Below are 25,415 nucleotides of genomic sequence, written 5' to 3'. Positions count from 1 at the left end.
CCCGGCAAGCTATCAAGAGTATCCCACTTAACACAGCATTGTTGTTTTTTTAAAAAAATATTGTAGAGCCTGGCAAGCTCCCTGTAGTGTATTAGATATGCCAAAAACAGTAACAACAAGTCTCACAACGGAGATGTTACTGGTGCCACTCGAGCAAATTGATGAACAACGGGACAATAGTGCTACAGTGCTATAGTGCTTTCTGTAAGTTTATCTGCGAGGGGGCCAACAGGGCTCTTGGGCTGCTCCTAGCTCTGTGCTCAGGCGTCACTCCTGGCTGTGACTGTGAGGCTACAGGAGAGGACTGGGGGATCAAACTCGGGCTGGCCACATGCAAGGCAAGCACTGGAAAACCTGTACAATCTCTCTGGATCCCACATTCATTTTAAAACTGACCTTTAAAAGTAGTAATAGTACCTAAAGATCACAATTCAAACCAATTTTTTTTGAGGTTCCTTTCTGAGAAAAATACCAAATAATAACTCAGGATCTTGAGCTCCCATTTATAAGCTGAAGACAGAAAAAGACAGAAAAAGACAAAAAGAAACTAATGCTTCAGAAGACGGGAGTTAAATCTATCTAACAACTTTACATGGGACAGGTGCTAATAAACAGAATATAATATATTTATGAAAAGTGGCTTGTGAGGCATTTAGGAAATAGTCTGGTATCTGTTCATACGGCTTGTAAGAGATAAGGTTATTATTTCATCCTCTATTTTAAGACTCAGCTTCAAATAGAGATTACTGTACAGGTAATCTCAAAATGAAAATGTATGACTTATAAAACAGTATTAGAGCTGAAATACAATTAAATGAGTTGCTGTTACTATGTGTTTATTTTGGAGGATACAAGTAAAATTAACCCTGTGAGATATACTGTGAGTAGAAAGACTGGGGAGGAAGGTGGGTGAAGCATGGCGAGGATGAGGAACATTTCGGCTTCCTGCTCAAGTTCTGTCCCCAGCTTTTTATTTACATTTCTTTTGGTTTATTTGGGCCATACCCAGTGGTGCTCAGGGCTGACGCCTGGCTCTGTACTCAGAAGTCACTCACGGCAGGCTTGGGGAACTGGATGGGTTGCCAGGGATCAAACCTGGGTCAGCTGCATGCAATGCCCAATCCACTGGACTGTCTCTCCAGGTCCTGCTCCCGCCTCCCAGCTCTGATGGCCTAAACTGTGGCCTACACTGTTCATGAGACCTTCCCAAGGCACTTTCATTCCTCTTCAGAACACACGGCAGCTATTTCTTGCTCCTCCCATTCCCATCCCTGGAAAACTTAACCGAAAGCAGAAAAAGCCAAAACTAACACCGAAGGAGTAGGACTCGTAAGGACAAGCTCCCGGGAGAAAGGAACTTTCTAGAAGAGATTTCCTCCTCAAGCACCAATGTTCAATATATAGCAACCATACTATTCTACTATTTCAGGGTGAAATTAATATTTCTGACTACCCCTCACCACATTTTCAATCTGTATTGTAATTGGGGCTGGAGTGATAGCACAGGGCTGGAGTGATAGCAAGGCGGGTAGGGCATTTGCCTTGCACGTGGCCGACCCAGGTTCGATTCCTCCGTCCTTCTCAGGGAGCCTGGCAAGCTACTGAGAGTATCCCGCCCGCATGGCAGAGCCTGGCAAGCTATCCGTGGTTTATTCGATATGCCAAAAACAGTAACAAGTCTCACAGTGGAGACGTTACTGGTGCCCACTGAGAAAATCTTTGAGCAATGGGATGATAGTGCTACAGTGCTATTGTAAATGAAGGCTCATATTTCGGTTCTTTACCAACTTAACAGGTTTTCCTGAATGGTGTGGATCCCTAAACACCATAAAAACATAATTTCAACAAAAAATTCATTGATGTGCCACCACTGGGTATGTACAGGCTTGAAAAAAGAAGACTTGGAAGTGCATCTGAGACTTGAACAATGAGGTAAATTATCTCTCCTCTATGAATTATTCGTAGGTGCACACAGAACGAGTCTCTCTTTCCCTTCTACTTCTATTTCAAAGTACCTGAACAAACAGCTCTGTTCTTAGCCACAGCTGGCTCTGGTTAATTAAATGAAATATTATTATAATCACCCCTGTGGGACTTTAAGCAATCTGTATTCCTTAGAGTCTTCTGAAATAAACATGTAGCTCACAAATATCTGTTTATCTTTATTCAAAATCTAATTTAAAAAATAGTATAGCTTGTTATTTTTCTGATTATAAGAGCAGTGTGTGTTGAATATATAAAAAATGGCTGTTAGCTGGAAGAAGATCAGACTTGTAGCGAGTCTGGGCTGAGAAGACAGAACTAGAATTAAACGGAACAGTTGACAGGGAACAGACACTGCCTCGATATAGGAATTTCTGAACAATTTACAGCTACCTGACAGCAGAATGATCTGCTCAGGAGCGGCTGGCTTCCTGTCAATCCAGTGTCCAAATGGCTTGAATGAAACTTTGTCTTACATAAACTGTTTTAGGTAAGGGGTGAATTTAATGAATTTATGCATCTGGGTTTAAATCTCAGTTCTATTACTTTATATGTAATTGAGATAAACTGTATAAATTTTCCTAAACCTCTATGACACACAAATTATTGTTGAGTTTAAAGTGAATCAAAGTATGTACAATACCTATCACACAAAAAGAAGTCTAGAACTTTCCTTTCAAATTCTTGTGCTTTGCTGCTCTCCTTAGGTATATAGGGTTTGGGTTAGATGGTTTTTAAGATCATTTCACAATTTTAAAAATTATTTCACAATTCTGAGATTCTACTAGTTTAGACAGCAGCATACCTTAAATCATATCATAAATTATTCTTTATCATTTCTAAGAACTATTTAACTAATGAAGTATAATTCATCTCTTGCAGGCAGTTGTAGGTACCGGAGTTATCTACAAGATAGCCACAATCTGCAGACAACTATATTTACTAATAGTAATTTGAGAAAAAAAAGTTTTTATCTAAATAATTCGTGAGCTAGCTAATTATGATTTGCTTTAGGACATGAATTATTTATTAACTTCTAAATTTATCTGACTTTACAAGGATATACATGATGTCAGATGTTTATCACTAAATATTTCAAATTTAATAAAATTGATTTCTAATACAAACATACTGAGGTTTTCAGATCCAGACTGTTTGAAAGCAAAACTATTCTGTATATATACATAAGAGCTTGCCAAACACTAACAATTTATCTTATGAAAAAATAGTAATTGCTTTATACTGAACACTAAAAATTACCTTTGTCTTTCAAAACAAAAAAAATTCGAATGTCATCAGTTCTAAAACTAAAGATTTAGAATAAGATCATGAATGAGGTTAGAATTTTACCTTCCGGCCCACATACACAGGAATGCCAATGATCATTGCAGGGATAGCAATGCCAGCGATTAAAGCAATTCCTACGGGAGCGCCAACAAGTGTTCCCAGCTGCCACAATATTTTCTTCTTTCTGCTCCAAGGTTTCTTCCCCCAGAAAGTACATCCTGATGGACTAAAGGAAAAAATACAATGCAAAGTAGCTGTTACAAAACATCTAACAACAAACATCTATAGTACATTACAATAAGGGCCGAGGAAGATAGCACAGTGGGTAGGGTGCTTGTCTTGCACACGGCCAACCTGGGTTTGATCCCGGCACCCCATATGATCCTCTGAGCACTACCAGGACGGATTCTGAGTGCAGAGCCAGGAGTAAGCCTTAAGCACTGATGGCGTTTCCCAAAAATGAAAACAACTAAAGCAGTAACTATAAAAGAAGTTTTGTTTTGTTTCTGCTTTTTGGAGTCACATGTGCTGATAATCAGGGGTTACTGGTTTGGAGGGGGCACACCCAGCGGTTCTCTGGGCTTACTCTTAGCTTAGGGTTCAGGGGTCACTCCCCAAGATCCTTGGGGCTGTATGTGATGCTGGGAATCAAGCCACAGCCTGTCACGTGCAAGGCAAGTGCCTTACCCCTGGACTATTTAACTGGCCCCTTTTCTTAAAATTTTTATTTCAAAATTTCATTTTATGTTTTGACTAGTTATAAATCCCAAATGACTAGCATAATGGGCTGCTTTTAAACTTATGTAATTAGGTGGGGGAGGAGAGGGAGAAACTTAAGAATTAGAAAGCCAGGAATTTAGCTCAGTTGTAGAACCATGTCTAGGATGAGGTCCAGGATTCAATCCCTGGAACCCACTTCCCCAGAAAGAGAATTAGAGGCTAAACCTCTCCTCCAACTAAAAGTCCTTCTGTTTTATAATATGAAATTACATTCAGATAATATAAATAGCTACTTCTCAAAGCTTACCTTAGATAATGCAAATCTGAGATTTCTTTCATACACAACCAACAAAACTCACAACCACAGACGGCACAAGTCATGTGATTACAGCTGCCATCGTTCATCTTTATTATGTAAGCGGCACAGCGTGGACATGGTTTGATATCATCAGCTATTAGGAAGGGAAAGAGACCTGTTTAGTGCATGAAACTGACTTTCAGACAATTGACTATAACCAACAAATCTGAACACATATAGATTGTGAAATGATAGCTTTAGCCTATTTCAAGTACATGATGCAGTTTTTCTTCTCTTCTGAGAAAGGAAATGTAACGAAGAATTTACACTAAAATGTAAATGGTCCTTGGGTGTCAGTCTTGTATTACGTTATTTTATACTCCACTAATGAGTGCAGTCCTTCTATATCTGTCCCTCTCTTTCTGAATCATTTCACATAGCAAGATACTCTGCATGTCTATCCATAAAGGAGCAAACAAGATAACCGCTCAGTATCTGCCCTGTAAGCCATAAAGCCCAAAAGTAGAGAGAGAGTATGGGGAATGTTGTTTGCCATGGAGGCAGGGGGAGTGTGGGAAAGGGGGAATATACCCGGGATACTTGTGGGGGGCAATGTGCACTGGTGGAGGGATGGGTGTTTTTGTATAATTGTAACTCAGACATGAAAGCTTGTAACTATATCTCACGGTGAATCAATAAAATTTAATAAATAAAATATAAATAGTAAAAATTTTTCAAACACAATAGAGCAAGGGGGAGGGAAACAAAGTCCAAGATAATAAAAGAGAACCAAGAACAAGGTCAATGTGAATCATACAACAAGTTTCTCTTTGTCACTACTCCAGAGCTATCTTCTCTGCCTGGCACTTCAAGTTCTAGAACTTTTCTATCCATCTTCATTTAATTAAAAAGTAGCTATCTGCTGTTCCGTTAGTGAAAGAACACTGAGATCAATCTGTCATTGATCTGAACCTTTAGGCACCCAGCACTGAGTTTGCTTCTAAATAACATCAGCTACAAGCACTGCAGACATAGAAAGGCAGCCCTCCCTTGGGTTTTAAGTCCTGAAAGAGACAGATGCACTAGAGAGGTAAGAGTTAAGAGGTTAATCGTTATAAACACAGTTGTTAATACTCAATGGAAAACAATTTCAGGATGAAAGCAGACATTTATAAGTTATGCTGATGACTTTTAAATGAGTTACTTACTTTCTCATTTTTATTCTTTGTTCAAATGCGTCTGTGCCGGTGATTACACAAAGGTGCCAACTTAAATCATACAGTGCTTAACTTTAGGAATCACTGGCATAAAATAAATTATCTCAAGTCATTTTGAACTTTAGCATCTAGTTAGATAACAGAACTAAAGGACTTCACTGTTTCTATTAGTCAGCATATATCTTAACTATAGAGTTAAGAAAAGATATTTAGTACACTAGCCACTTGATTCAAGAATATGATCCGATTTCTTACATAATATGCATTAAGCTGTACTCTCTTCTCCTTTCTCAAGTTTTATGGTCCAACTTTGCCTGTGACTTATCAGTGATTTCAAGTTTTCTTAGGGCTTCTTCTAGGGCCAAAGCTTTTTTTTAACTTAAGAACTGGCCAACGCTCTTAGTTAGTATTTTAATGATTCCAGCAATCTTGAGAAAACTGTTAATTTTATGTAGCCAGATCAAGAAAGATGATAATGACTAGACTATACAAGTAAGCATGTATTAAGTTGCCTTCCATGTGGCAACGTGAATTAAAGCCCCAGCACCAACTTATGGTCCCCTGAGGCCACGCCAGGAGTGAGGCCTGAACATAGTGAGGTCTGGTCCCCCAAACCAAGATACAGGGAAGCGTCATGCATGTGTCTCACACCTGCTGCAGCAGACTCCTGACTGTAACTGATGGACGAGGAGCGAATGGTCCGGAGACGTAGGCTCTGGGCTCTCTCCTGCCGAGCAGCATCGCAGGTCTGGTTGGGGTGCCAAATCTGTTTACAGTGGTAGCAAAACTCAGTGCCACAGCCTTCGCGCCCACAGGTTAACTTGGGACAGCTCGCACATCCGAACGCTATCACAGCGTACCTTGAAAGAACAACACAATGTTTAAAATGTGCATTAAACAAAAGGTGAGCAGACTTGTCAGCTGTAATCTACTGAGGAAGTTCCATACCAGGCGTGAGCACACAATCCTAAACCCTCACATACAATCTCATTGGGATAAATGTAAAAATGGGAGAGCAGCCCCCAAATGAAGACATACAAACAACTAAAATGTGTATTTTAAAGTTCAGTTTTTAAACTTTCAACTTGTGTTTATATATGGTAGTATGCAGACAATGCTAGGAGAGAGCTCAAAGGGCACATACGTGCAGAAGGCCTGGGCACCATCCACACAGCACCATATACTCCCCTGAGCACTGTCAGGAGCGACCTCTGAGCCCAGGGCCGGGAGTAGCCCCTGAGTACTATCAGACACTCCAAAACAAAAACAAAATACCTCTATATAAAAACTTGATGCCCATTTTATAACATTTCATGGTGAGGATGTGGCTCAGTAGTAGAGCACATATTAGCAAGTGTGAGGCTGGAAATGAGGTTGCTTGGCACCATGTACCTCCCTAGAGCATCACTAAGGGTTGCCCTGGTGGCCCCTGGCTCTACTGCGTATAATCCTAATTAAAAATTAAAAAATTAGTTATATGCACATAGAAATGACTAGAAGTAAACACATCAAAACTCTTACTAGTTTTCCTAGTATTCAATTTCACTTTCTTTATATCGCTATACATTTCTGAAATTTTACAATTACTCCTTTTAAAACCATAAAGACAAAGAATACCAATATATTAAAAATGACCATGGATCAGCTACATTTATGAGTTAATGGCAAACAGTATCAACTCATACATTTTGAAAAAACTACCTGACATTTATGCATAAATTCTTACATTTTTGCTTCTGAGGAGTGTGGCAAAAGTTTTGACGCAAATTCTGACTGTACTTCTTGGTGCCAAAAAGCATACAACCTGAATTTCTCAGTCGGGATAGGTTTTTTTTTTTTTTTTTTTTTTTTTGCTTTTAGATAAAAGAAAACCAGGATTCAAGAAATAATGCAAAGAGCTGGAGTGCATGCTTTGTACACACCATTGTATGGTTCCCCCCCAATACCCTGGAGCAACTGCTGAGCACTTCCAGGTGTGACCCTAAAATTAAAAAAGAGAGAAAGAAAGAAAGAAAGAAAGAAAGAAAGAAAGAAAGAAAGAAAGAAAGAAAGAAAGAGAGAGAAAGAGAGGAAGAAAGAAAGAAAGAAAGAAAGAAAGAAAGAAAGAAAGAAAGAAAGAAAGAAAGAAAGAAAGAAAGAAAGAAAGAAAGAAAAGAAAAGAAAAGAAATGAAATCTGGGGCTGGAGTGATAGCACAGCGGGTAGGGCGTTTGCCTTGCACTCGGCCAACCCGGGTTCAAATCCCAGCATCCCATATGGTCCCCTGAGCACCGCCAGGAGTAATTCCTGAGTGCAGAGCCAGGAGTAACCCCTGTGCATCACCAGGTGTGACCCAAAAATTTAAAAAATAATAATAAAAAAAAAGAAAAGAAATCTAAAATTCTGGGTCCTCTTGGCATAATTTATCCCAGAAAAATGAAAACTTATTTTTTAAAAAAATGTGTGCACAAATGTTTATAGTATTTAATAGTCAATGCCTAGAAATAGATTTCCTTTCTCAACAGATGAGTGGTTGAACCATGGTGCACACACACAATATGGAATACTACACAACCAAAAAAAAAAAAAACCACCCTCCCGACCAAAAAAAAAAGTTGCCTGCTGATATACCTGATCAGCAGGATAAATCTGGAGAATTATGCCGCCGAGTGAAAGAATTTTTTAAAAGTCAATCTTAAGTCACATATTGTATGATTCCATTGTCTTTGTTGCTGTTGTTTATTTGGGGGCCACACTCAGTGGTGTTCAGGACTTACTCCTGGCTCTGCACTTAGGCATCACTTCTGGGGATGTGATGGGGTGCTGGGGACTGAGCCTTGTATGATTCTGTTTTATAACATTTTAAAATAACAAAATGGAAAACATGTGCCTTTATAAATGGAAACCATTCATCTGGTTTTTTTGGTTTCTGGGTCACACCCCACAGTGCTTGAGTTATTTGTGGCTGGGTACAGGAGGCTGCCTCCAGATGTGCCTTTGACCATGTGGTTCAAGGGTGCAAACCTGGACCTATGCATGTAAAGCATGTGCTCTGCCAAAGAAGCGTCTTTGTGCCCCTGCAAACAGGTTCAGGGATGCCAGTGGTTAGGGCTGGGGTGGGGAATGGATGAATTTACAAAAGAGCAGTGTGCAGGGTCCTTGCTGTGTGGGGAAGTGTCCCCACCATGACTGGTAGTGGACACAAGGACTAAACGGCTAAGATAATGGACAACCACATACACACCGACACACAAATACATTTGAGTCAAACTGAAGAAGTCTGAAACAGCATCACTATATTGAATTGGTGCCAATATTCTGGTTGTGCAAAAATCCTACAACTTTGCAAAAAAGGTACTACTGGGGCAAACTAAGAATAAACACTGCATACTCTGTGCTTCTTACAATAACATGTAACTACAGTTATCTCAAAACTTTCAAATAAAAGCTATCTCCATCTGGAGAGATAGCTCAAAAGACCGAGTACATGCTTTGTATGCTGGAGGCCCTGGTACCCTTGAGCACTGCCAGGTATAACCTTTGAGCACAGAACCAGGAGGAGCCCCTGAGCACCCCAAACCAAAACAAAGCAAGCAAAAATGTTTACAAGTTTTTGGTTCTCTCTGAAACAAAAACAATTTCAATATTAGGTATCTTATGTTATCTTATAACCCTTTTTACACAAGAGACTTTTGTAAATATCAACCAGGCCCTTCCGCCTGGATATGTAGGATAGTTTTCAAGGCTCCTTGTCACTCACAATAAAATTCAAATAATAACTATAACAGATTGTAATTTCCTCATAATATATTAGACAACATTTTAAGAGTCAAGATGTTCCTACATTTGGGGCCCTGTTGCTCTCTTCGTTTCTCACCCTTTAAACTTTACAGCTACTTAAAAAAAAAAACAAAAACACATTTTTTTGAGGCACCAGGATTTACAATAGTGTCAATCATACTTTTTAGGCAAAAGTCCTCACCACACCACACTCACCACCAGAGAACCAGCTTCTTTCCACCAGTGTCCCAAGGACCCCTCCCAAACTACACCACTGTTCTACGCCCCCCCCCCCACCCATTCCACCATCACGTAAGCTCAGTTCTTTTGACAAAATCTTCAGTTCCAAATACTTTGACCATTTGCTGTTCCCTTACTATGTTTCCTTTTTTACCGCACATATGGGAGAGATCCCTTTTTCTGCGTGTGGAGGTGGTGACACCTACACACAGACAGATGCACAGAGCAAGTCTCTGGAAATTCCACACATTAAACTTTATATCTTAAATTCCATTTTATTTCCAAGGGAAAAAAAGAATTATTGATTATTTAGGAAACCAAGATAACTCCCCCCCCCAAAAAAAAAATAGGCCTTAATATAACCTTTAAAAAACTGAAAATACAAGCTGAACATCAGATTTGATCCAGTTAACGGGAAATGTTAAATTTTCTATTAAAGAAACCCTCACATTGCCTCTTAGCAGTTTCGAACATTCCAGCAGGAAAGGAGTGACTCACTCGTTAATCCATTTGGGAGAAAGCACAGACCATGGTGCTCCCAACAGTGGGTGACCGTCCCTCACCCAGAAGGTGCTGGAACCACCCAAGGAGGTGGTAAGTAATTGGGGGTAATTCTGTACCGTAAAGAAGGTAGACTACCAGGGTTTGCTGTAACTGTGTTTCTCCAAAGAGGGTGGTAGGCCAAATCTGTCTGAGAGCCTAGAGAAGCGGGGCTCGCCCTCCACTGCACCTCCCAGAACCTGCTTTCTCACAAGAATGCAGTTAGCTCTGCTGGGCCCACGGGAGGCAAAGGCTGATGGCAGCTACAGAGAACGGCCCGGACGATTTGGAGAAGTTAGGGGTGCTGTGTGAGCAAGTCATTCTGGCTAGAGTGAAAGCCACATTTTTTTGTTTGCTTCTTTGGGAGTCACACTTTGGAGGTGCTCAGGGCTTACTCCTGGCTCTGCACTCAGGAATCACTCCTGCTCGTGCAAGGGGATCCCTATGGAGTGCCAGGGATTGAACCCAGGTCAGTGACATGTAAGGGAAACAGCTGGCCTGCTGTTCCATCTCTCCAGATCCCCAAGGTCACATTCCTCAGCAGATTAAGTAGAGAAAGCTGCCAGAGCTCTTGTGTCTTTTCTGTTTGGTTACCTTATCTATCTGTGTCTTATCCATGTGGCTCTGTGTCTTACCAAGTTGGTTCTGAAGGAGAGTGTGACACTATGAATATTATTTCTATAGTTTCCCTAAACTTCCACCAAAAGTCTTAGTATCAATGAACAACTTTGGTGCTACAGGAGGATAAGCTGAACCCGTTACTGAAGTATAAACTGTTATGACTAGGAAGAACAGAGAGAGAGAACCCTCAGCTCAAGTTATTAAGTCTCCATTCTAACACATAGGCAAGTCATGAACAATAGTCATGAATTACAATTTCCCCTGAAACACAGTTGATTCATTTTGGCTCCCTTTACATAAAATCTGCTGTTTTCTGTCACACATACTTGTTTCCTCTGGGGGGGGAAAAATCAAAGTTGAATCAGTCACCTGTGTAACATCTCAAAAAGAGCAGTCACGAAAGCATTTCAGCATGTCGAAGGCACTAAAGATATCGCTGGAATCTTCCTCTGTAGACTGAGACTCATATGGTTAGTAACTAGAGCGCTAAAATAGATTCTTTAGGCCCTACCTCTATGGCCCATGAGAAGCATAACAGAGCCGGGATATTCTTGCCTGCCTGTGTTCAACCCTGGCACTGTGTAAGTGAGGGGAGGGGAAGGGGGATCATTATGAACAATGTCCTCTCTCAGAATAAAAAAGAATAAGCTGTTTCTTGGTGAGGCCTCCCCAGTGGTGCTGAGGGTCACCAGCATGACACCCCACAGTGCTCAGGAGGTCATGAGGTACTGAGATCAAACCCAGAGCCCTGTGCAGCCTTCAGCATGTGCTCCAGCCTTGTGAACGATATTCCTGGTCCTGGAATAAGCTTTAATAGAGTCACTCGAATGTCAGCAAATCATTCTGAAGCTACAAAGTACCTGTCTAGCTAAATAACACTAGGTAACTTTTCTCTGCATGTAAGGCAGTGCAAGACATATGCTCTTCCATGGAGCTACATCCTCAACCTCTCAAATGACCACTCTGTGCCACCTGCCTCAACAAAGCACCAAACAGACCTCCCTTCTAACACAAAGTGATCAGATGCACTTATCCAAGACAGGCTCTGTGCTTCTCTCCAGTGCTTCTCTCCAGCCTGGATCAGGCTGTTCTTGGAACCTGGATAGACAGGCATATTCCAGAAGCAGTCTAGCAACTCCAGCTCCGTTAAAATACTGCAAACAGGGGCTGGAGTGATAGCACAGCGGGTAGGGCATTTGTCTTGCACACGGCCAACCCGGGTTCGATTCCCAGCATCCCATATGGTCCCCCGAGCACTGCCAGGAGTAATTCCTGAGTGCTAAGCCAGGAGAAACCCCTGTGCATTGCCGGGTGTGACCCCCCCACCCCCGCCAAAAAAAAAAAAGGGAAAAAATACTGCAAATAGGCCAGACTTCCAGTGTCTCTCAGAAACACTGGTCTTTACACAACTGTGGTCTATACTAGAGCCTGGCTCACAAGCAGACACACTATTGCATCAGAAACCCTGAGAGGTCTTAAATAGAAACCAAGTCAGATTTTCTTTCTGCTCTGAAGAGAGCAATCATTTCTCCAAGTATATTTAGAACTACAAAAGTACAACTTACTCCTGGCACAGAAAAACCTTATTGATAAATATCGAATACAAAAGGAAAAATCTGTAATTTTACAGCTTGTGTTTCTTGGGGGGGGGAGGTGCGGAAAAAGCCCTTCAAGTGTGGTGTACGAACCAGAGCTGTGAACACTCCAGATATACCTAAAGTCCGAGAACGGGTGGAGATGCGGTTCCATGAATTATTCAGTCAGTGTTTACGACTATTCCTTTTTTTTTGTTTTAGTTTGGGACTGGAGTGATAGCACAGCAGGTAGGGCATTTGTCTTGCACGTGGTCGACCCGAGTTCGATTCCTCCATCTCTCTCAGAGAGCCCAGCAAGCTACCGAGAGTATCTCGCCCTCACGGCAGAGCCTGGCAAGTGGTGCATTCGATATGCCAAAAACAATAACAACAAGTCTCACAATGGAGACATTACTGGTTTCTGCTCGAGCAAATCAATGAACAACAGGACAACAGTGCTACAGTTTGGCGCCATACCCGGTGATGCTCAGAGCTTACTCCTGGCTCTCCACTCAGGGATTTCTCTGGGTGGAGTTTGGGGAAACATATGGGGTTCCAGGGATTGAACCCAGATTGGCTACGTGCAAGGCAAGTACCTTACCTGCCATACTAGCGCTCCATTCCTGACAGCATACTTAATAATAAACGGGGCTTTGATGAAAAATGTCCTATGTGGGTGCAACGATTTTAGTATTTCAAGAGAGAACAGGGTTTTTTGTTTTGTCCATTACTAACTGTTCAATGGCACAGTTGCACAATTTCAAAGTCTGATTAAAAAGACAACCTTCAGAAGTGATTAGGAAGACTAAATAAAAAATCTTTTTTTGGACGGGCAGTGTTGCTGGACCACATGCAGTGAGGCTGGGGACTGCTCCAGGCTCTTGTTAAGGGAACAGTATGGAGTGTAAGGTAGTGAACAGGGTTGGCTGCAAGCGAGGAAAGCTAGTGCCTTACCCCTGTCCTGCTGCTCTAGCCATGCTACAGAAATCTTATGGTGCACTAAAGTTCTACCTCATCCTGAGCATTAAGTGAATTCCTGAGTGAAGAGCCGAGAATAACCCCTGAGCAGTACCGGGTGGGCAAAAACAAAGTTCTATCTCAATCCTTACAACATGATAGGATAGAGATTCGAGATCAGTCTGCACATACTTTAGTGAAGGTTACATCATAATCTGTGTCAAAGTATCCATATACATTTTCTGTTACTGGGTGATATTTCCTACATAATGCAGCCTTAAAAATGATCATGTCATCAAGCATATAAAATATATTCTTAGCATAAATGTATATGTATACATATACATATATATGTGTGTGTGAATATAATCTCTATAATAATATCTGTCCCTTGTGGGGTACAACCACCAAAACACTTAACTTAAAGCCAATAGCTGGTACCACATGATCCACTAAGCACAGCCAGGTACAGTTCAATGTACCACACCCCCAATAAAAACAACAAAGCCAAACAAAATTTAGATATTTATTATATCAACATTTTACTGTTAATTGACATATTTTTCCTGATTTTGTTTTTACTGGTGTAGTGGGGGCCCTTCTCAGTGGAGCCTGGAGGCTACCAGAGTCACCTCCAGTGGTACAGCATAGACCATGGTAGTTTCTTTTCTAAGCCACTGAATTATGAGAGGATCTTCTCCGTTACAAAGTATATTTGTGTTCAGTGTAATGTGGGGCCTGAAAGATAGTACAAGTGTTAAAGCATTCACCTTGCACATGGCCAACCCTGGCTTAGTCCCCAGCACCACACAGGGTCCCCCAAGCCCCATCAGGAGTGATACCTAAGCTCAAAGCCCAGAGTAAACCCTGGGCACTGCCAGGAGTGATCCCAGATCCCCCATTCCCAAATAATAATGTGGCAGTAGATCAACTAATCTCTATTTTCTTTCAATTTTATCTCTTTCATATACATATCTCTGTAATGTTATTTCCCTTCAAAATGCTAATTTTCATAATTCTATGTTTGAATAATCAAACCTTTCTTTCTCTGGCATGCTTCCCTTGTAATCAAGATGTCTCTCTGGAGGTTTTAGGCCACACATGGCGGTGCTCAGGGCTACTGCTGGCTGTGGGTACCATGAGATAACAGAGAACAAACCACATCTGGCCACATGCGAGTGCCTTACTCCCTATAGTATCTCTCTTGCCCATCGCCCCAAGCCCTCCACTAACATCCCTATTACCTTTAGTTGACCTACTCACACCCCCTCATCATCTGCCTGTGGTAATCTTAGTTCCACAATCCAAGAGGAAAGGTTTGCAATTGTTTGATTCTGGGAAAGTTTTTCTGTTAAACCTATTTTTGTTTATAGGAACTCGTTATACATCTCTTCTCCTGAGGGTCCAAGAAATATAGGTAGAAAAATACACCCTCTAGACAAAACACAACACAGAGCCATATTCCTAGCTGGACTTTTTTTCCCTTGGCTTTTTGAGGCAATACCTGGCAGTGCTCAGAGATCACTCCTGGCTCTGTGGTCAGGAGTCACTCCTGGAAGAGGTCCAGGGACCATACTGGCTGCTGGGGATGGAACCCACGTTGGCTATGTGCAAGGCAAGAGTACTGCCCACTGCTCTCTCTCTCTCCAGACTCACAAATACCTTTTCTTTCTCTTTTGACTTTTTTTGGGGCTATCCCCAGCCATGCTCAGGACTCTGCACTCAGGGATTGTTCCTGGCAGGTTCAGGAAACCAAATGGGGTGCTGCAAATTGAACCCCGTCAGCCGCGTGCAAGGCAAGTGCCCTACCTCTGTACCATCCCTCCGGCACCTCCCCCACAACCTTTTAAACAAAATTTGCTATTCAAGTTGAAATCTAGTCTAATGAATACACATACTTACACCAGAAAAAAAAAATGTGACTCCTGTGTCTGTGGGATCAAGAATGATACAATCATGAAACTTTTGAGAGGATATGTCTCCTGTTCAAATTACTTAAAAGTTCACTGTCTCTATTTTCTTCCCATCTTTTTCTTGAATATTTAGCTACTCACAGGTCCCAGAATTTCCTTCTAATCTATATCTGAGCAAAGCACAACTTGGTCCATTTATATAGTATATTTTTAACATTATTATCAGTTATGTTATAGCACAAGTTCCCTGGAGTAGAGGGAGTAATTCAATTTGATACTGAAAAGTATCTGAGTTTTCATACAAGTAATTCATAAAATGTTACTAATGAATGTTATGAAATGATTACTATGAATATTATGAATGTTACTAAATGTCATGAATGTTATAAAGTAACATTTTTATAGCTTTTACAATACAGAGAAATTCTTGGTGGATAGATACATTTAAAAAAAAGAGCTGAGATTTAAACAAGCTAGGAACGTATTTTCCCATTTGAGATTATAAAATACAGGCTATATGCAATCTTAAATATTTGCTACTCAATAAACTTTAATTTTTTAATTTTTGGCTTGAGTCACACCCAGCAACATTCAGGCTCTGCACTCAGGAATTACTCCTGGCAGTGCTCAGGGGACCATATAGGATGGCAGGGATTGAATGTGGGTTGGCTGCATGCAAGACTTAAACACCCTACCCACTGTACTATCACTCCAGCCCCTCAATAAATGTTTAAACGTGGATTTAATTCAGGGGGGGATGAGGCTCAGTGGTGGAGCACTTGCCTTACATGTGTGAAGACTTGGGCTTTTTCCCCCAGTACAAAAAAAGAATTTAATTCAAACTGTCATTAGATAAGTTAAACTAACTTTTCAATCTTCTCTCTGAGATTATACCCAGAACCTTAGAAATTAAGGGTTTTCCCAAAGTCTTATAATCTCTAGTTTACTAACAGTATGGTAAATCACATCTACCAGTCAAGACTTTTTTTTGGTTTTTTTGGGTCACATCCGGCAATGCACAGGGGTTACTCCTGGCTCTTCACTCAGGAATTACCCCTGGCGGTGCTCAGGGGACCATATGGGATGCTGGGATTAGAACCCGGGTCGGCCGCGTGCAAGGCAAACGCCCTACCCGCTGTGCTATCGCTCCAGCCCCTACCAGTCAAGACTTTTATAATTCTTTTACTTAAGTAATTTTCCTTTCATTTCTGGGTTTTAAAGTGAACTTTATTTGTAAAGTGCAAAATTATATCTTAAAAATCTCATCAGCCGATCATAACATGCAAAAGTTTTCTTCTGCATGGGACTGCTTCCACACGCTCTGGATCTCAATAAATGACAAAGGTCCTTCATTTGTAGTTCTCGCCTTCTTTAGGGCACTTCAAAGCATTGTGTGATGTAGGAGAGAGGTAGGGAAAGACCACCTTAATGAACTGCCCTCTTAATTGTAGAGAATTTGTAAGACAAAATTGACAATGCCAAACCAGGTCTCTGGTGCATCCAATGTGAAGAATTAGTCCCAGGAGTGTTCCAGCCTTTGCTGGGCACTTGATAACAAAACCCACTGGGGCTCTGAACAACTGTACCCAGAAAGCCTTCTCCCTTTCTCACTGGCTAACTCTCTGGCCCACCCAGTCTGCTGGCTGAGGGCAGTAATTGTTCTGTTCCGCCCACAGAGACATGCTGCAGTTACAGAAGGACTGATGTCAGGCCTGTTTGTGCAGACAGATCAGACAGTATCCATCCCCTGCACTCTGTGCCTGGTGCACGTATCACATTCCCTGTGCCCACCCCACAGAGTCACTGGTGTTCCACTTCTTGGGGGTGACTATTTGCTGCCTGTGCTTCAGGAGCGAGAGAACTGGGTGCAGGCTCTTCGCCTTCTTCCACACCAGTCAAAGAGCTGGTAAGGAACGGACAGTGGAGATACTGTGTGGGAAAGGCAGGCAGCTATGAAGGCTTTTTATTTTTTTGACAGGGGTGACAGTGCGGTGCTTCAAACATGACATGCCTCATACACACGTACCACTTGAGCCATGTCCCTGGTTATTGTTCCTAAGGCGCATATAATTATTTCTTTTTAGTTCTGACAACTATACATAGTGAATGTCGTACAAACAGGCCATTCACAAACATGTTGGAAAAGTGGTATTTAAAAACCTGAAGTAAGTATTATGTAACCTCAATTTTGTGATTAGCAAATATTCATATATACAAACACATCCATACAAACACGGACTCTTTACACTGTGGTACACAGTAAGATACTTTTTTCATCAGTCATTTTAGATTATAACCACAAATACTCTTCCCATTAACCAAACAGAACCCCTGATCATTTACTCTATTAAACCAAAGTAATATTCTCCAAATCAATATGAAAAATCAGTTTTGTCCACAACAACTCTTATATTCTACTATTTGATCCTTTTTTTCTGAAAATGCTTGTAATTGATGGTGAGAAAATATGAAAATGAGTCACGTAACATTCCTGCTCCTTAGTATCTGACATTGTGCCTGATACATGCTATAAACTTAATAAATGTTGACCTACTGGATGAATAAATGGGTGTCTTGGCATGTTAAGATTTTTCTTTGGAACAATAATCAGCAAATCTTACTTGATTCACAGAGAAAAAGAATAACTCGAGAAAGTCAAACAGACTTCTTACCCACAGTCTGGAGCCGGACACCACCTACAGTCAGGGTCTGCCACAAGCCACCGTCTCAGCATAAATTCTTCATATTTTTCCATCAAGACATCATCACTTAATATTAAGCGAATATCATGGGGATTAAACCGTTCAGTACATTCTGGGCAGCTGATATTAACTCTGCTTTCAGAGATTTCAATCCTTAGATACTGTCGTAAGCAATCCACACAAGATCTATGATGACAAGTCATAATCTCAGGAAATCTGTCTTTAGAATGCCGCAAAAGGCACAAGGGGCACTCTATGAAGTCTCCAACTTGTTTGCTGATGGAAGATAATCCATTGTCAGAGGAGGTATTTGTAGAGAAAATGGAGTTCTTATCAGTACACATTTCAGAATGTATACTTTCAATACTCGCAATTCCATCCACTCCGCCATTTAGCTCCCTTGATTTACGTTTGTTATCCTTTTTCCTCCGAAACAGAGAGCCTATTGAAATTCTTCTTTTCTTAGGTGCCTTTTTGACAGAAGGCAAGCTCACTGATGAAGCAGAAGACTGAAGATCTCGATCTGAACCCATTTGTCGATGTAAACTCATGTCTAAAATATTCATTAGAATTGAGTCAGGGTCTGTGTTTATACACAGCCCTTCATTATATTTAAAGATAAGACCGATTTCTTGTTCTTGCATTCAGATTAAGTCATGATGTAAGTAAATATTTGGTTCCCTCAGAAATTCTTGAAAAAGTTTGATGTGCAGAAGACTATTATAGATGTCCTGAAAAACAAAAAGAAATTGAAGATCACTTAATTACATTCTTAGTCTGCATCTGAAAAAAATAAGCTTGTAAACTTACTATGGAACTTCATACTATATGTTCTTTAACTATTAAGTTTTGTTTATTAAACAAAGCCAATTTTGTGAGTAGTCAGTCTGCAAAACAAAAACCAATGCTGAAATAACAAGGACATTCTTTAATCTTAATAAAAAGGATAGATTTGAGCTGATCTTTTCATTATTAAAGTTGTACATGGAACTTTTGATTAATAATAATTACACAGACCTCACTAATTCCTCTCAGGCTACAGAAATATTTTAATTCATTGAAAATGAGTTAAAATTAATTGAAAATAAACGTATATGCAAATACAAAGGTCTAAATACAGCTTAATCTATCTTGAAGAACAAAGTATGTCTGAGTATTCTTTTACTGTCTGATATAATGACTTTTATATCAGGGCGTAGGTAGGGCGCTTGCCTTGAACATGGCTGGTCTGACCTGGGTTCAACTTGGGCATCCCATATGGTACCAGGCCCAGAACTGCCAGGACTAACTTCTCAGTGCAGAGTCAGTAGTACCCCTGGAGCACTGCCAGCTGTAGCCCCCAAACCAAAATTAATGAAAATGAAACTAAAGTTACAGTAATTGAGAAAACAGGCATATCACAAGGATGAATATAAAGAACAAAGGATTAAAACATAGTCTGAGTGAATAATATGGATAATTCACATCAAAGGTTGATGCTGTGCAACACACGCACGCGCCCCCAGCAGAGTATTTATTTATTGGTTACCATGGGAGAAAAGAAACCTGACCTACTGCTCACCCCATTTATGTCAATTCCAAATGGTTCATGATCTAAATGTAAAAAGCAAGACCACAGACCTGAGGGGATAGTTCAGAAGGCCAGAGCAGCATGCTTACATGCCAGAGGCCCAGGTTAGATCCCTAGCACAGGCGGAGCAAACCCCCAAGCACCATCCCAGAAGTAACCCTGACCATCCCAAAATCTACCCTCTTCCAAAAATCCCCAATAAAACCATAAAGTTTCTAAGAGTTAAAAGAATCAAACATTCCCATGAAAATAAAATATATCTTAAAGGAAACTTTCAAAAGTACCACCAATTAAAAGAAAAAGTGGGGCAAGGGACATAGTCAAGTTGTCAAGCACATCTTCCACATGTGTGAGGCTCTAAGTTTATTCCTGAGATCCACATTCCCCCAGCCCCAACATACCCAACACCACCAGATGTGGCCCCGCACAACTAAAGATGGATAAATTGAAATGCAATTGTATCAAGATACAGTATTAAGCTACTGGAAAAAAGCATTTGCAGTTTATTACTAAACAAAGGACTAAAAGGCACTTTGCAAGAGGAAATGGAAAGTGCTTAATATCATCAGTCATCGGGGAAATTACATTAAAGCTATTCAGAAAGATGGCTAATATTCAGACAGACATTTCCAAGGGTTAGCAAAGATGTGGAGTGCTAGTGAGAATGTAAAATGTCTCACCACTTCAGAAAATTGTTCAACAATATGCATCAAATTTGAAAGTATCTCTCTATTATTCAATTACACTCATATAAGAGAAATTAATGCACATGCATTCACAGAAATAAAAATATTCACGGCAGCACTAGTTATAATAAGCCAAAATATTATACTGAAAACAATTCATGTTTCCATTATAACAGAATGGATAAACTCACTGTAGTATATTCACACTCTATATGCCAGAAAGCAATGAAGGTGAACAAAATACTAAAAGTGAACCAAGAATCTCACACCAAAATCTGTCTACTGTGAAATTCCATTTAAAGACATTTAAGTCCATTCAAAATGTAATCAACTGCATTCAAAAACAAAAAAGAACTAATTTATGATGTTAAAAGTCAGGACTGCCATTACTTTTGGTGGGATATGCAAAAAAGAACTGACATGTATAATATTATACCAATATGTTCAGTTTGTTATAAATCATTCACCTACAATTTCATGATTAAGCACTTTTCTGGATAGTCATAGTTGATTAAAGTTCAAAAAGAAAAATGCTTCCAGCTGTTATCCACATACACGCTTGAGAAACTCATTGATTTCCCAAGACAAACTCTAGGAAAACATTTCACTTCACTTAGGCAATCTTTACTCACAACCATTAGTTAATTTTTTCCTATTATTGCAGCACTCCCCCTTACTTTTGAGGTAAACATGCAGTAGAAAGGCAGATTGTACTAAAACAATGTCCATCTGCTCTCCATTATATAAGTCTATTTTCTCTCCGATCTCAAAATGCCTATAGAACTCCAGGGTTCAATCTATGTATCACAGAAGAGAATTGCAGAGGGAATCTATTTTAGGAATCTTGTTCTAAGAACTGATCACTTAAATTTTAAATCAATGGTACTTAACCGATATAATCTGGAGAATTTCTCCAAACAAGCACTTAGATATTTGCTTATCATACAACTTATTATCCAGATGAGAACCTTCTAGGAGATAAAAGGTGTGACTGATATTTATGCTAGAATTAAGGAGCACACAGTGCACTGTACTGTCAACCTACTTAAGAAGCCTTTCTAGGACGCTTTGCAAATATGTAAATATGCCTCAAAGGAAAACTCATTTGAATACCAGAACTGTAATATTTCTATATGGTAAAAATACTATAAAGACACAAAAAACATTTTCAAAATACACAGGATCTGGTCCCATCCTCATTCTCTTTTTGAGCAGCTCAAGCGTGAAATATTTCTTTATGTTTAGTGTTCAATTAGGTTATTTTTGGCCCCGACTATGCTCAGGCTTACTCTTAGCTCTGCACTCAGGGATCATTCACAGTGGACTCAGGGGAGCACAGGATGCTAGGGATGCGAGGGATCAAACCCAAGTCAGCTGTGTGCAAGGCAAGCACCTTACCCACTGTACTATTTCTCTGGTCCCCGATTAGGATTTAAAAAAAAACAACAACTATTCAGTAAGAGGTACTTATGATAAAAAAAAATTAACTATGCAAAATACATGATAAATTAGGAAGAAATGCATAACAATAAAAAACACCTTTCTATAAAATTAGCTGCAACATCAATAAGAACAAGATATGCAACCCAGAACTGGGCAAAAATGAAGGATGAAGTTCATAGAAAAATATTACAAAGTTAGGAAGACAGAAAAGTGTCCAGTGGTCACAACAAAATGAAAATTCAAAGATGATATTAGTTTAGATTGACTTAGTATCAGATTGACAAAGGCGGTGAAGAGCTATGAGAATGGAAGTGAAAGAAGTATCTCACATACTACAAGGAGGGGGGAAAACCAGCTAGTTTGGGAAACCTAAGTGACATTACTTATTAAATTTCCAAGTGGAAATAATCTCTAACTAGAGAAAATCCCATTATAATCTTGAGCACTAGTTTCTGCCTGTCATTCAGATAAAATCAGGTTGCTTTAGTTCCAGTTCCCAAAGTCAAAATACTGGGTCAAGATGATGGTTCAAGGGCCTCAATGCATATGCTTTGCAAGCAGGGGACTGAAGTTTGAGACTCAGCACATGGTCCCCCAATACTGCCAGGAGTGATCCCTGAGCACTACGCCAGGAGTAGCCCTTGAGCTCCTGTGGTAAGGCAAGGTAATCGCTCCCAGAATAGCATATAAGCTCTGCGCACAGGAAGCCCAGGGCACTGCACATGGTCTCCTGAGTATCCCCAGAAGCAATTCTGGAGCAACAGGCTGGATTCTGGACCACTCGGTGTGTCCAAAATAACTAAAATGTAAAGAGCAGAGTACCTACAGTTTCTAATATATATTTTTTTCTTGTGTACAACAGCTACCTGTATAGCATCTCTAAAGTTCACATGTCATAAAAGTAGCATGCAACAGAATTTGCTGATATTGTTATTTTAGGCCCACATCCAGATCCCTGACTGGTATCCAGGGGCCACTTATGGGGGGTGGTCAAACCAGGGCAAGCCACATGCAGGGCAGATGCTTTAATCCTATACTCCCTGGTCCCCCAAAGTTGTTTTTTTGTTTTTAAGGTGAAAAGAGACTAGGAATAGGTACAGAGAATTCCCAGCAGAGGTTCTATGATGACCAGTAATTCTGGTCATCAGTGAAGCATTTCTTTTAATGTCTTGCATCATTATGGGACACACCCCTATATTTTCTTAAATATGTTTTACTCTCCTGTGCTGTCTGATTTCCTTCTGTTATTCATATGTTAGTTTAATACTGTCCCAATGGCCTGTTCATTTGTGTCAGTTTTTTCCTCCATTCTTTAGAGTGGACAATCTTATCTTCCAGTTTAACTTTTCCTCTGCCTTCGCGATGTGCTGTTTAAATCTATACAGTGAGATTTTTCATTTCAGATACTGTAATTTTCAGTCCTAAAATGTCTAATGGATTCTTTTTAAGCATCTATTTCTCTGCTGAGATAATCCATTTCATCACTGTGAGCATGCATCTCCCTTTTAGTCTTTGAAAATATGAGTTACTTTTAAGTCTATTTTGAGGGCTGCTAACAATTTTGGAGGGGAGAGTCTTGACATTATAACACATTTTTTGGATTCTCCACATGTCGGGCAGTTGCTTATTATAAACTAGATACTGTGAATGGTATGCTGTCGAGACTCTAAGATAAGTAAAGAAGAGCCTCTTGCATTCTCATGGTGAGGGAGGATCTCTATTATACCTGGCAGTTAAATCACTGGCAAACTAAGCTGAACTTGTGGAGGCTTGTTGCTATGCTTTTTAAAGAATGGGTCTGTGGAAAGCACACATGCTAAACCACACCCTCTGAACTTGATGGAAACCAAACACCAAATTCTGTATCCCTTGCAGCTGAAATCTCTATAGTCAGCTTTTTCAGCATTACAGCTTATTTTCCACTGAGCTTCTTAAAATCTTCCATGCACAGTTCAGAGGTCATCTAGACATCTGAGAATTCATGTCATGACTACTACTCTTACATTCTGAGATTTGTCCACTCAATTTCCTGGCAATCCCAAACTCCATCCTGACACCTCAATCCAGGCTTTCTGTTTGATTTTCAGTAGTTCCATCCTACATGAATGTTTTCTTCCCTCAGAAGGAAAGCTATACAAAATCAGTGGTGGTGGTAGGATTACATTTGGCAGTTTTCCAAAGGCTATCTTCAGCTCCCAGATACTTTATTTTTGAGTTTGTACATGATGCTGTCAGAAAATAAGTAAGAAATTTTAAGTAAGCTTAAGTATTTGTTATTGCTATAATATCATCGTGGCGTATTCGATATGCCAAAAACAATAACAAGTGTCACAATAGAGACGTTACTGGTGCCCGCTCGAGCAAATCGATGAGCAACAAAACGACAGTGCTACAGTGCTACAGTGCTATAATATCATCAATTACAGTGCTGCTTTTAAAATTGAAAAATCCTTAAAGGATTTTCTTGCATTATCTAATACCCACAACTGTAACAGCTTCTAGAAATAATGAAATGTGTTAAATGCTTTGCCTTTTTATTTTACAAATTAACAGTGGAAGATTAATTTCTCTTTTCAACAAATAGGCTCAGCGCCTATCACATGCCAGAACTCTTCTAAGAGGCAGATACACAATAATGGACAAAATAAATAAGGTTCCTGTTCTGTGACACCTTCATTTTAGTACATCTAAACCAAGCCAAAAAAAAAAAAAAAACAACTCAGCTTTGTCTTTGAACAGTTCCATAATCTCAGCAAGTATTTATCAAAATTCATTTGAGGGGGGCAGGAGAGAGAGAGTACAGTGAGTAGGGCGCTTGACTTGCCAAACCAGGTTTGATCTCTAGAACCCTGTAAGGTCCCCCAGGCCCGGCCAAGAGGAAGCCCTGTGCACTACTCCCCCACCTCTTTACCCAATCCAGCAGGAAGTTCTCTACTTGCCTATAGGATGCTGACTTTCTCATAGTAGCGACCAAGGCTTTCTACCACTGTGCATAGCAGGCAAGAATCTAAGCTGAATAAAGAGAAATCATTAGCTACCTAACCAACTGACCTAGCTGAAAGAACATTTCATGTTCACTATGTATGACTCAGGAACCAATACAATAAATGGAGAGCAGAGGGGAGGAGATTCTCAACCCTTGTCTTGAGTTATTTTGCTCTGCTTCCCCCTCCAGGGTTAAAGGTTCCTTGGGCGGCGAGACTAGGAAGCATCTTCTCTGAAAGAGCTACAAATGACAACCCATCAAATTTAAATATGGCAAGTACAATTTTAAAGTGGTTGCTGCATACCAAAAAGACAGACCTAAATATAAGAAGCCATCCTTTGATCAGAGAAGGACAAGTGTGCTAGAGATGGTAGATCTGAACATAAGCTCACTGTGATGCAAAATAGCTTCTGTAAATCCGAATATCATTTTACTGGCTTAAAAAGCTATAAATCGAGAAGGTACAAATATATATGTTATGAACCGGACCATGCCACTGGAAGGTTAATCATACTTAGAGGGTAGATATAAAATGAAACAAACTGCTGGCTTTCAAAAATCTTTTCTATTGTAGTCAGAATAGCACCTTGAAGCCTGGAATACATCATCAGAGTACATGAATTTCTCTGTGGTAAATACAACATTTTCAGTCTTTTACATCTATATAGCTATAAACCTATCTCAAGAGAACCATTCTAATATTAAAAATGGAATTTCAACTCAATTGCCTATTAAAGGAGGGGTTGGGGGTGCTTCAACCAACTATGTGCATAATAAGTTTTCTGCAAGTTTTTTTTTTTTGTTTTTTTTTTTGCTTTTTGGGCCACACCGGGCGATGCACAGGGGTTACTCCTGGCTCTTCACTCAGGAATTACCCTTGGCGGTGCTCAGAAGACCATATGGGATGTTGGTAGACCAAA

The 25,415-nt window shown here is 40.1% G+C and overlaps 1 protein-coding gene across 1 annotated transcript in view; it reads right to left on the bottom strand.

Moving 5' to 3' along the window:
- The window catches only part of RNF19A (ring finger protein 19A, RBR E3 ubiquitin protein ligase), a 46,238-nt gene that overhangs the window by 9,556 nt on the left and 11,267 nt on the right, over nt 1-25,415 (bottom strand). The window contains exons 2-5 of the mRNA XM_055127294.1: nt 17,781-18,541; nt 6,157-6,365; nt 4,298-4,442; nt 3,334-3,496 (exon numbers count right to left, since the gene is read on the bottom strand). Coding sequence (XP_054983269.1) covers nt 3,334-3,496; nt 4,298-4,442; nt 6,157-6,365; nt 17,781-18,454 — 1,191 coding nt within the window. The 5' untranslated portion in view covers nt 18,455-18,541. The remainder of the gene's footprint in view (nt 1-3,333; nt 3,497-4,297; nt 4,443-6,156; nt 6,366-17,780; nt 18,542-25,415) is intronic.

This window comes from Sorex araneus, chromosome 2, assembly GCF_027595985.1.
Source record: "Sorex araneus isolate mSorAra2 chromosome 2, mSorAra2.pri, whole genome shotgun sequence".
Lineage (NCBI taxonomy): Eukaryota > Metazoa > Chordata > Mammalia > Eulipotyphla > Soricidae > Sorex > Sorex araneus.
The sequence above is the reverse complement of the archived record's forward strand: the minus strand, read 5'-3'. Positions and strand labels throughout refer to the sequence as shown.